Source organism: Octodon degus, unplaced genomic scaffold (genome assembly GCF_000260255.1).
Source record: "Octodon degus isolate 3935 unplaced genomic scaffold, OctDeg1.0 scaffold00273, whole genome shotgun sequence".
Lineage (NCBI taxonomy): Eukaryota > Metazoa > Chordata > Mammalia > Rodentia > Octodontidae > Octodon > Octodon degus.
This window is the reverse complement of record NW_004524849.1, coordinates 1278800-1290948: the sequence shown is the minus strand read 5'-3', so window position 1 is coordinate 1290948 and position 12149 is coordinate 1278800. Positions and strand designations below refer to the sequence as shown.

General features: G+C 41.2%; 1 protein-coding gene across 1 annotated transcript in view; it reads left to right on the top strand.

The window, feature by feature from the left end:
* Positions 1 to 12149, top strand: part of Colgalt2 (collagen beta(1-O)galactosyltransferase 2) — a 112817-nt gene that overhangs the window by 70075 nt on the left and 30593 nt on the right. Inside the window, exons 4-5 of the mRNA XM_004646604.2 lie at positions 1775 to 1909; positions 6888 to 7092. Of these exons, the coding sequence (XP_004646661.1) occupies positions 1775 to 1909; positions 6888 to 7092 (340 nt within the window). The remainder of the gene's footprint in view (positions 1 to 1774; positions 1910 to 6887; positions 7093 to 12149) is intronic.

Genomic DNA, 12149 nt, shown 5'->3' with positions numbered 1-12149 from the left:
TCCTTAGGCACATTCTACATCATCGATCACTTTCCTCTTTGGCCCCATAATCTTGCTGATGCACACTTTCAAGGGAGGCCTAAGGAAAGGAATTCTCAAACTGTTTCTCTATTATGTATAACATGCAGAAGAGACACTGAGTCTTTTTGTTTCCTGGGGAATGCTGGAGGTAAAGCAATAAAAGTCCTCTTTTTGGGAGAATTTTAAGAATGTGAGAAAATGATTCTAGCAAGACACTTCTGATGCTCTGCTCCCCTTTGCTCCTGGTCGTTCAGGGAATGAAATCACTCACTTGGCTTCCTGGTTGGTTCCAGCTCTGCTGGACTCCTGTGGAGAATTCTTTCATGGAGAAATTTCATTGCTTTCCTTTGAGCTTGGTCCAGAAAAATGCTGGAATTGATGATGATCAGAAATCAAGGGACCAACAAGGTAGCTCAGAAGACTAAAGCACCAGCTCAGGCAAGCTTAGGCAAGTGCAGGGACTGCAGTTCGATCCCCAGCACTACATGCTGCACCAGCCCCAGAGTGGGCTGAGCCGAACACAGAGTCTGGGCCTAGTGACCTACACCTGTAATCCCTGTGCTGGGGAGTCTGAAAACAGGAGGATCACTATGAGCCCATACTGCATAGGAAGACCCTGTAACAACCAAATACATTTTTAAAAAAGGAAATCAATATATCCTTATCCTCAGTGAGCCTGTATCAGTTAAAAAGAGGGAAAGCTTACTAGAAGCAAGTAGCTCCCTCTTCCCTGAAAGACACTTGTTTTTCCTACAAGTTCTCTGCCCAAAAGTTTTTGCAATATAACACTAGAAACACCACCAATAAAGCAAAGCCAACATCATTTTTATTACATTTATGGACATCTGCTTTCACTAGACTGTAATTCCTAAAAGGAATGAATACTTCTGACTTATGTTCCTGCCCAAGACTTCAGCCACTCCAAAGATTACCCTAAGAATTTATTCTACATACTTTCAACACAAATGTTTCATGGAAATTTTCAAATTGTACTGACAATATTTAACACTGTATGTAGCTATTTAAATGTCATTGAAATCATATAAGTGCCAAACTAAAATATTTTTGGTAAGCAGTTTGGCTTTTATAGAAATGAATGCTTCTCAATGTTTTTTAATCATGATGAAAGATACATGACGTAAAAATCTATGTTAGCAGTACAATTCAGTGTGATCGTTTATACCTTATGGTAGACTCTGTTGTTATAATATCATCTACAAATGAATCAGTGTTAACATGAGCTCCTGCTAAGAATGAGAATCAGAGTTAATGTGGGTTTCTGCTAAGAAATTCATGCCATTTGGCTAATATGGGTAGATACGATGTACTTTAAACAAAAATTCTGCCTTTACTGTTAAAATACCATTGATGGATCCACTCTGGGTGATTTTGGTCCACAAAGATATAAATAGATCTACCCATTTGTGCAAACAGTGGATACTCAGTAAGTAGTTCTCAGTGAATCATAAGGACTTGGGAGCTGTTAATGTTTTGTACTTAAGCCATTACCAAGTTTAGGTCCTGATTGAACCTGTGCCCAGTATGCCAACACCAGCCATTGCCTGGTGGCTCATGCAGGGCTGAACATGTGAAAGTTAGACTAAATGGATTTTGATGGAATGACAGCCATGCAACTGCAAGGGGCTTCCCCAGGGAGGATACACATACTTGTCCCACATCTCCTGATCCTTTGAATCCTTTGAAAGCCATTTCTGGAAAGTGATGCACCTGACATTTTACTTTCTTTTCTTAGTTCATAGATGTCGACAACTTCCTCACTAATCCACAGGCTCTCAACCTAATGATTGCAGAAAACAAAACCATCGTAGCACCCATGCTGGAGTCTCGGGGGTTGTACTCTAACTTCTGGTGTGGAATCACACCTCAGGTAAGTGATTTGGCTCATGAATGAGATTTAAAAAGGCAGTAAGTAGTAGCTCCCTTACCTTTTTTGTGTTCCTTCCCTTGAAATATATAGGTCACTACAGCAAACCCTTTCAGAAAAAGAGATAAAGTAGAACCCAGTGGGTTCCTGTGTATTGTCAATATATGGTCAAAGGGCAAGCAAGATAGCTCAGCCAACTAAGCACCTGCTTAGGCAAGCGCAGGGACCATTGTGTGATTCCCAGCACCACATGCTGCTACAGCCCCACTTCCAGGCACTCTGAGCGGGCTACCAAGACTGGGAGCGGTGGTGCATGCCCCTAATCCCATCGCTGAGGAGGCTGAGACAGGAGCATCACTATGAGTTCGAGCTGCATAATGAGACTCTATACCAAATACTAAAGAAAAAAAATATATATATATATAGAGAGAGAGAGAGACAGAGAGAGAGATTGGCTAAGAAGCTCAAAATTAACCAGTAAGGCATACTGGGATTTGTATTTTCCCACCCCCAATTCAGGAATTTTAAAAGAAAAAATAATTTTTATCATTATAAAGCTACCATAAAAACACTATAGAAAAACTTAGAAATGGAAACAGTAACACTACTCAACATTCATTTGTATCCCTGTTACTGAAAGAACACCATAAACTTAAATGTTCTTAGTATTTTTATTTTCATTATAGATACACTGACATTTACTTAACCTTTCTCTTAGTTTGAACAACACTGAAGTTGCTTGAAACTTTTAACTATTATAATGATCATAATTAATATAATGTTTTATATTTAAGGTTATTTCCTTGGGATAGCCTCATCAAAGTGGAATTGCTGAGTCAAAGACAATAAGTATGTTGTTGGCCTTAGACATATGTTGCTACACTTATTTCTATAGATTCTAAAAACTGACATGGTAACTCATGTTTTCTTTTTTCTTTGTCTCTCTCTTTTTTTTTTTAATTTTAGGAAAGGGTCTATGGTGTTCAGGGTCTCACTACTAGATTGGACTCGTAGTGATCCACCTGTTTATAGCCTCCCAAGAGCTGGGATTACAGGCATGCTCTACCATGCCCAGTCTCAATTGCCATCTCAGCATGCCCCCAGGGACAGGGCTGGCATGGCAGGCCTGGGAATTGAACCCCCATCCCCTGAGCCTGCTTGCAGGTGCTTTAATCCGCTGAGCTATATGGCTGGCCCATTTTTTTCAAAATCAAGTTAAAAACAGAATTTTAATTTCCTTTTTTTCACATAAAATCTTCAAAGTCTAGAGCCCTGTTGCAGGGAATGGTGATGGCTGTTTACATTTTTCTTCTTTAGTTAATGAAGTAGAGAGCTCAATTAAGCTGATCCATATAATTTAGATGTTCATTTAACTTGTTAAATGTGTTTTCATGGCCGGAGGCCTAAATTTTGTCTCCCTTTTATGTTTGGTTTAGTTTTTCCAAGGAATTAAACTATTAGTGTGGTGATAAATGTTTCATGTCTAGCTTTCTGATGGAGAAAAGAGATACCATTTGCCAAACGCTCCCCTCTACCTTTGGAAATGGAAACGCTGTTTCAGCTAAGGGAAAAGTTAACTAACCTGCAGTATAGCTGCTTGATGATCATTTAGTTACTAAAAACCATGAAAGCTGCTACCAGAGATATTACCAGAATGGTAAGGAGTACCATGATTTTTGTTTTTACAGATTTCAGGCTACTATCATGTCAACTAGTTCATTTATTTATTTTGTATTTTTTAGGGAAGGGTCTATAGGGTGTTCAGAGTCTCACTACTAGATGGGACTCATAGTGATTCCCCTGTTTACAGCCTCCCAAGAGTTGGGATTTCAGGTGCACGCCACCACAGCCAGTCTCAATTGCCCACTCACCCCACCCCGGGGAGGTCAGGGCTAGCATTGCAGGCCCAGGGATTGAACCCCTAGCCCCTGTGCCTGCTTGCAGGTACTTTAATCTGCTGAACTACTTGGCCAGCCCCATGTCAACTAGTTTATGAAATTTCTGATATTTTAATGATAAATGGCTCTAACACACTAGTAGATGAGACATTTTCTCTTTTGTTGGCATTTATTTCCCTTACTTTCAAAAGATTTTGAATGATTTTTATTGTCTATGTCTTTCAGGGAGACACTAAGTTGACATCATAAAGTCCATTGAGCTTCTTGGAAGAAAACGTAATAATAGCTTGGTTTGAGGGCTCAGTTAGTCTGGAATGACTCACATGGCAGAGTCACTCAAGGATTGTTTTAATGAGTTATAGTTTGGCACCAGCAACAAGGGTAGAGGGAGGCTATCCTAGTGACTACAGCCTCTAAGTGTCTATTGTTTTCTTATTTATCTTAATTATTAAAAGAAAATAGGAGAAATGTGCTCATTCATTTTGCACAGTAAAACAATTTGTTCAACTTAGAATCATTACACTACTCCTCATCTACTTTTGGCTTCTAAAGAGGCAGGAACAGAAATGCTTGATGCCTTCATAACCTCAAGGCAGGCCCTCAAGTCCAGAGCCTTTGAACACATCCAAAACAAAATGGCCTTGGTGTTGTCTGCCCAGTGAACAGGAATTGTTATCAATAAAATTTGCCTGGAGAGATAGCTCAGCAGCATGAGCACCTGCCTGGCAAGCACAAGGTCCTCAGTTCAATCCCCAGTACCAAAATTAATTAATTAATTAGTTAAAATTTACATGGGGCAAAGAGACAGCCATCTATCCTGCCTCTCTGCAGGAATCATAGGCACTTTCCTTTTCTCTGTTTCTCTGCTTCCTTCCCTGCATCCTCACTCCCAAGACATTCAGTGATTCACCATTGTCATGAGTTTTTCAAGTTCCTCATTCCAAGACCCTTGTCCTAAGTCTAGAGCTTTCATCTACACGCATCCTCAGACAGCCCTTCAAAGATCCAGGGCTTCTTTTCTCCTGTGGAAGAATGCTCAACAGCCTAAGTGTTAGAAGGAAATAAAGAGCTTAAGTATGAGCTGAGATTGGAAGCTGTAAGAGCATAAAATTGACTAGTGTCATTTCAGTCTTGTTTGTCATCCCTCTACAACATGGTCAGTGTTAGTGTTAACCTAGTCAGGGCACTGTGACATACACAGAAGGACAGTGGGCAGAGGTGGAAGAGGCGGAGTGCAGATGTCGAGTTGTGGATGTGATGCCAGAAATGCACCCATAAAGGAAAGTGTGTGATTAAAGATTACACAAGACCTTACGTGTCCAATATGTGTTGTGCCCTCGTCAAATATGACATTTATTCCACTGAATCCTCTATCAGCTACACTATTTTTAAAAAAATACCTTTTATAGTTTCCACAATCTTTTAAGTATGATTTATTGAGATGCATCATCAACTTTTATGGAGGGTTTGAGCTTTGTTCATAGTAAAGTTATAAGCAGTGGGGCTGAGAAGATAGCTCAGTGGTCTAAGCAACTGCCTGGGAAGCACAAGGTCCTGAATTCAATCCCCGGTGCCTCATGCAGTGCTAGCTCCAGAACCCTGAAGGTGCTGTGCTGGCCCTAAAACTGGGGCGTTCCGGGGAGGCTGAGACAGAAGGCTCAGTATAGAGTCTAAGTCCTACTGAGGTAGTAGGCACAGCCAGGCAGTGTCCCCTGACCACACTGTAAACAGTAAGGTGCTAAGGCGTGATGTGACCTCAGCCAATCTGACTCTAGAATTCTGCTGTAGGGTCTTGGACTATAGAGTCCAAGCTGTGTAGTGAGACCCTGAGCCAAATAAATAAATACATAAAAAGATCTTGGAGATTTTTTTAAAATGTATTTAGTACAGGGTCTACAGCATCTCATTACTCAGATGAGACTTGTAGTGATCCTCCTGCTTTCAGCCTCCTAAGTGCTGGGATTATAGGTGCATGCCACCATGCCCAGTCTCAGTCTCCATCTTGTCTCAGTGCACCCTGGGTATGGGGCCGGCATGGCATGTGGTGCCTGTGATAGAATCCTGGTCCCTGAGCTTTGCCTAAGCAGATGCTATAAAAAGATTTAGAAAAATTAAAAGTCGTAAGCAGTGCACTTAGTGTGTAACCTCCTAAAGCAGACTTCGTACTCCATGAAAGCTATGCCTAGGGCTTTCTTATGTATTAAATCCTCCAATTTCCCTTAGTACCTGGATTACAGCAGGCTGTCAGTGAGTATTTGTTGAATGAACACTTTGGTTTGGAGGGAAAACAAGCCGTGTGATGCCTAAGTTGTTCAAAACCCATGTATTTGAAATCACAAAGGAGACTGATGGTCCTGTGTTACTGTACAAGGAGCAATTGCAAAATGTGAATCCCCAAAAACTATGGAGCAGTTGCAATTCCACTGGAGTATCAAATAAATAAGTGCACTGAAAGAGGCCTTCATTTACCCAAGTAATGTATGCTTAATGACAAATATTTTACATAATGAAACCCAGTCATGTGATAGTAGCCAATATTTGTCGACACTCTCTTGATCTGAGGGATTTGTCCAAGTACTTTACAATTTTGCTCACTGGTTTTTGCAGAAAGTCCTATGGAGTAGGAGTCCATACCATCCCTGTTTGAGAGATGAGGCAGTAGGCCCAGCAAGGCAGTGTCCCCTGATCACACTGTAGACAGTAAGGTGCTGAGGTGTGGTGTGACCTCAGCCAATCTGACTCTAGAACTCTGCTCTCTGCAGCCCTGCTCTGCCACCTCCTAAAATGCACACTTCCTACATAATCGTTAGGCAGCATGTAGTTCACTTTTATGAAATTATGAAGCTAAGAGAAACACTAAAATCAAAGTGATTTCTGATACAAAGACCCTGTAGGTGTTGTCTTATATAGAGATTGCATCTCTTAAACTCATTTGGAAATATTTAGGCCAAGAAAAGGGAATGAGGGTGACTTGGGGGATTTCTTCTAAGTGATGCTGACAGGGAGGAATCAGCCTACTTATGCCTGGGGAGGATGAAGCCCACAGATTGGAGGACACAGCCAACCTATTTGCTCTTTTGCAGGGCTTCTATAAACGGACCCCAGACTACCTTCAGATTAGAGAATGGAAGAGGATGGGCTGCTTCCCTGTCCCCATGGTCCACTCTACCTTCCTAATTGACCTCAGGAAGGAGGCCTCTGACAAGCTGGCCTTCTACCCCCCACACCAGGACTACACGTGGACTTTTGATGACATCATCGTCTTTGCCTTCTCCAGCAGGCAAGCAGGTATTGTTTGTGTGGGGTTGGACTGCCACCACAGAACACTAAAAAGGATTTGCTCCTTTGTTTTGTACTTCTTATTAAAAAAAAAAATCCCAGGAGGGTCTAGTGGCACATGCCTGTAATCCCAGCATTGTGGGAGGTGGAGGCCAGAGGATTGCAAGTATGAACCTAATCTGGGCAGCAATACTATGTCTCAAAAAAGAAAACAAAAACAGGCCTGAGGCTGTAGCTCAGTGAGAAGGTCGTGGATTCAGTCCTGAGGACCACAGTCAATCAGTTCCCACACAGCAGAAGACTACTTCCTTTTCAGGTAGTATCAGAAGCCATGAATTGTCTGCAGTATCTAGACCAGCCCTTGGAGTTGCTGTCCTTATGAGCATTAGTGACCATGAGCCAAGACTGCCCTGCCTCAATCCATTTTCTCTTGATGGACTGCGTTGAGATGACACTGGGACTCATAGGAATCAGACTGCTTCTCTGTGGTACCGAATGCATTGCTGTTGTTAACCATAGGAGTCTCTTTATTAACTAGAAAAGTGTGACCCCAGACTTTGAAAGTGAAAATTTATTTCTTCTTTTAAAATTCTAAGCTGCTATCGTGGCTTCTTGTTCCACAGAGGTTTTAGAGAACTAGGCTCCTTCAGTATTGTTGGGCTGGGGAGATGGTCAGATTCTGCACTGAGATAGCCTCCACGCCATCAGGGCAGGGACAGAGGGAAGGCCTGCTCCATCCCTACAAGGACACTGAGGCTGGAGCAGCACTTCTGTGCTAATCCCCTCTGCCAGAACTTGGGGAGATGACAGCACTCACTGGGCGAGAGGCTCAGAACATCATCTTTATTCTGTGAGACCATGGGCCCCCTTTCTATCCCTCTGCAAGGAGAAGAGCACAGCTATTAGAGGCTGTGAGAAGTCCCTGCCTTCATGTGCATGAAAGGAGAGGCAAAGCTAGACTTAGTCTTTGTGAATCACTGGGACAACGTTTCCAGTGGAATCTGCAGGTCTTGAGAAAGAGAAGCAATAGAAAGGAAAAGGTTTTTTCACCTTTTGCACCTTCACATGAAATCAGGAAGGATACAAATTCACAAAAACAGTTTCATAGAAAGATACATGGCATTACTAAAGCACAGCTTTATTAGAGTAATGTAAACCTTCCAGACAGAAGGTAGAAGCAAAATGTACCACTTATCCACCAGCAAAAATGAGTTTGAAACCAAAATGATGGTGAAATAAACTCACTGTTTTGCCACATAAACTGGGTCAAAACAGATTCCTATGAAGACCCGAAGCAGTGGGGATGTTGCTAGCAGAAAAAAATGTTACTGCAAATTCAATTTACAACTCACAAGTCAGGCCCTAGGTTCCCATTTGTCAGTGGTACATTTGTTAGAAATGCAAGCATTTGGTAGGGATGTGTCAAGTTGATTTTTTTTTCCTCTTGGTTGCCAGAACAGTTTCAATCAATTGGCCAGATGTGGGCATTCTTTAGGCCTGTGTTTTCCAGGGACCAATCAGTCCTCACGTGGGCTGGAGTTCTCACAAAGGTGCTTGTGTCCTCACAGAGGTGCTTGTGTCAACATCAATGGAAACTGCTTCTTGTAGCCTGTTTCATGATCTGCTCTGACTTCTCCAGGAAGGGAAGCAGCATCAGGGCCTTGCTATTCTTTGAAGTTGTGCCAGTCCTTTGGCTTCAGAGTTTGAAGCAAGGATGGTCCAAGTGAGTACTCTATTAACAATGACAACAATGACCTCTGCCTGACAGAGTCTCTTCTGTGGCCACTGAACAAGGTACTATTGTGACCTAGGCGCTAAACTATGAAAATAGATTTTGGAAAACCAATACCCAGATGTCTGGGCTGGAAAAGTGTCACAGACTGAATAGGAATGGTTCAACTCTGTCTTTTGCTTGGCCTGTTCACCAGGACTTTACGCTTTATTGCTCTGACCCATAAGGCCCTTTCCAGGACAGTGAAAACAGGTATGGAGTCACAAAGCTGTTTGATGATTCATCTGGGGAAAGGACAGGAGGAAAAAGAGAAAAGACCAACCCAGGCCAATCAACCTTTTAACCTAGAATTGTATTAGCCTCTGTGCTGGTTGAAGAGTTGAGAATTGTGAAAAAAAAAAAAAATAGCTATCGTGATTGACAGCAGTGAATGCTGTGGACTACATCAGTGTCACAGGCTAACCGGTTGGGAATCAACGCAAGAAATAATCACTGTCATTTGGGGGAAATTGAAGATATTTCCTGACAGTTGTGTGGTTCTGCAGTAGTATTTCACTAATCTCAAAGTATTTCTGGGAGCAGCATGAATGAGCCACCTGTGGTGGCTGTTGAGGCTCTTCCTCTCTTGGGTTCAAAGTAAAGCACTTCCCCTCATCTTTATAAAAGGATGACAGATGACAAATGTCCTTTGAGTCTCACTTTTCTGAAGCTCCCAAGCTGTCTATTACCTATTGTAGCATCGCTGCATAAACATGCAGAAGAAAGCCAAGGGCTGCCTGGGACCACCTAACCTGAGACTTTGGTCCAATGTCTTCCACTCAGATTACAGCCATTACTCAAAAACAGACAGGGGAATCAATGGAACAGAAGGGAGAAAGCAGAAACAACCCCAAGTGCATTCAACAGTCAGCTCTTTGACAAAAGAAACTAAAGGGGCTGGGGAGATAGCTCAGTAGAATAAGCTCTTGCCTGGCAAGTGCAGAGTCCTGAGTTCAATCCCCAGTACCACAAAAAAAAGGAAGAAACTAAAATATGAACTGGAAAAGAGGCAGCCTCTTTAACAAATTGTGATGGGAAAACAGTATCCACAAGCAGAAGATCCAGACCGATATCTCTCACCATGCAATAAACTAAAATAAAAATGGATCAAAGATCTAATTTTTAAACAGAAACTCTTAACCTACTGGAAGGAAAAATAACTAAAACTCTTGAAGACATAGGTATGGGCAAGAACTTTCTGAACAGAACCCCAACTGCACAAGAAATGACATCAAGGATCAACAAATGGGCCCATATTAGATTACAAAGCTCTGCACAGCAAACAAAACAACCAACAGTGTGAATCTACAGAATGGGAAAAAAAATGTTTGCTATTTGTTCCTTAGACAGAGGACTAATAATATAAAGAACTAAAAAAATAGGCCTTCCTCAAATAAAATAATCACAAAGTAGGCAACTGAAATGAATAGGCCCTTCTCAGAAGAAGTACAAACGGCTAATAAATACATGAAAAAAATGTTCAACATTTCTAACCTTCTCTCCTTTCATACAACACTCAACATTTCTGACCTAATAGAAAATGCAAACTGAAACCAAACTAGGATTCCATCTTACTCCAGAAAGAATGTTGGTTATGAAGAAATCAAACAATAGTGAATGTTAGAGAGACTGCAGGGGAAAAGGAACCTTTTTATGTATGTTGTTGGCAAGAATGTAAACTAGTATAACAGTATAACCACATAGAAATCAATATGCAGATTCCTCAAAAACCTAAAAACAGAAATTTCATTTGACCCAGGCATTCTCCTATCTCCCTGAAAGAGTTAAAGATATATTACAGTGACACATGCATACCCATGTTTGTAGAAGTACAATTCAATATAGCTAAATCGCTAAATCTTGGAAGTGGCCTATACATCAATCAATGAGAGAATGGTAAAACATATGGCATTTATATACAATTATGTATATATACTCTGCCATAAAGAAGGGTAAACTTGAGTCATTCGTAGGAAAATGGATATGCTTTGAGACCATAATGTTATATAAAATGAATCAGACACACAAGCTTAAATATCACATGGTTTTTCATATATGAGAAATCCCAAATGTAAATTAAGAGAAAAATAAAAGACAGATAATGGGAAATAGAGAGATAAATCTTTTTCAAAATGGAAAGGAACCATGAGATGCAGGGAGGGGAGAGGGAGGGAAAGAGGAGAAAAAAAAGCATCAGGATGTGTTATGTGTATGTTATGTGTGTGCACCCCCTCCTCACAAGGAGCGTAGTCTTGTTTTGTTTTTTTCAGTACCGGGAATTGAACTCAGGAAGGGAGCATAGTCTTTATGCACGTGTATGGTGCTAATAAAAATAAATATAGAAAATGATTAAGGCTATTACAACATATCAGTGATGAGAAAGAGACAATCCAAGAGTTCTAGTGTGCTGGACTCGGAAGCCCATCAGATCAAGAAGAGAGCACAAGGTCATAAGCAAATCTCTGTGGCAATAATGAAGCCAGTGGCAAGAAACTGCCTCCCATGTGGCCAGGGGTCTGGGCTCTGTGTCGGGGCTACAGGAACGCTCCTTGGCCAGACCTTTTACACATATCTACTGTGAGCCAAAGAGGCAGGAACAGAAAGTGATGCCATAATGGGCAAGCAGTCCTGCACCCAGGACATCACTGGTGATGATCAGAAGAACCTCTTTTTGGGCATTGTGCAGGGATTCATGTCCCCAGTGATAACTTCTGAATTCCGAAAGGGTGAAAGCCCTTGGCATTGGCCATCAGAGACAAAGATTTGGCTTAATGACTTACCATGAGGCCTTGGACAAGTCATAGCCTTTTCTTATTTGTTTGTCATCATAGGTAGAGATCATTACATTGACCTGTGGTGTTAAGGAGCCACATGAGTGCAAGAGAATATATGATATCCAGCTAAGCCTTTCAATTATATCATTCAGTTCTCTTTTTCAAGGGAACTGTTGTTTATCACAGAGGCAGCTTTCACTGAATGTAACAGATTCCTTCCCAAACTTTATCTAATTAACTATACATTTCCTTTTTAAATTTTTTATGGCCATAAATTACTCATGAGCTGAATAGTTCCAGCAGTTCCCTAAGGTTTATTTAAAATTAAACCATTTCCTGTGCATCAGCCCGAAAGCATTTCTCTCTTCCACAAGATAATCACTTTTACCTCTTTGGATATTAGATTTTTCATGTCCATTAAGATTTGCTTTATATAGTTCGGTGCTCCCGTGTTTGGTGCATACATATTTATGAGTGTTACCTCTTCCTCTTGAATTTTTCCCCTAACCAGTATATAGTGG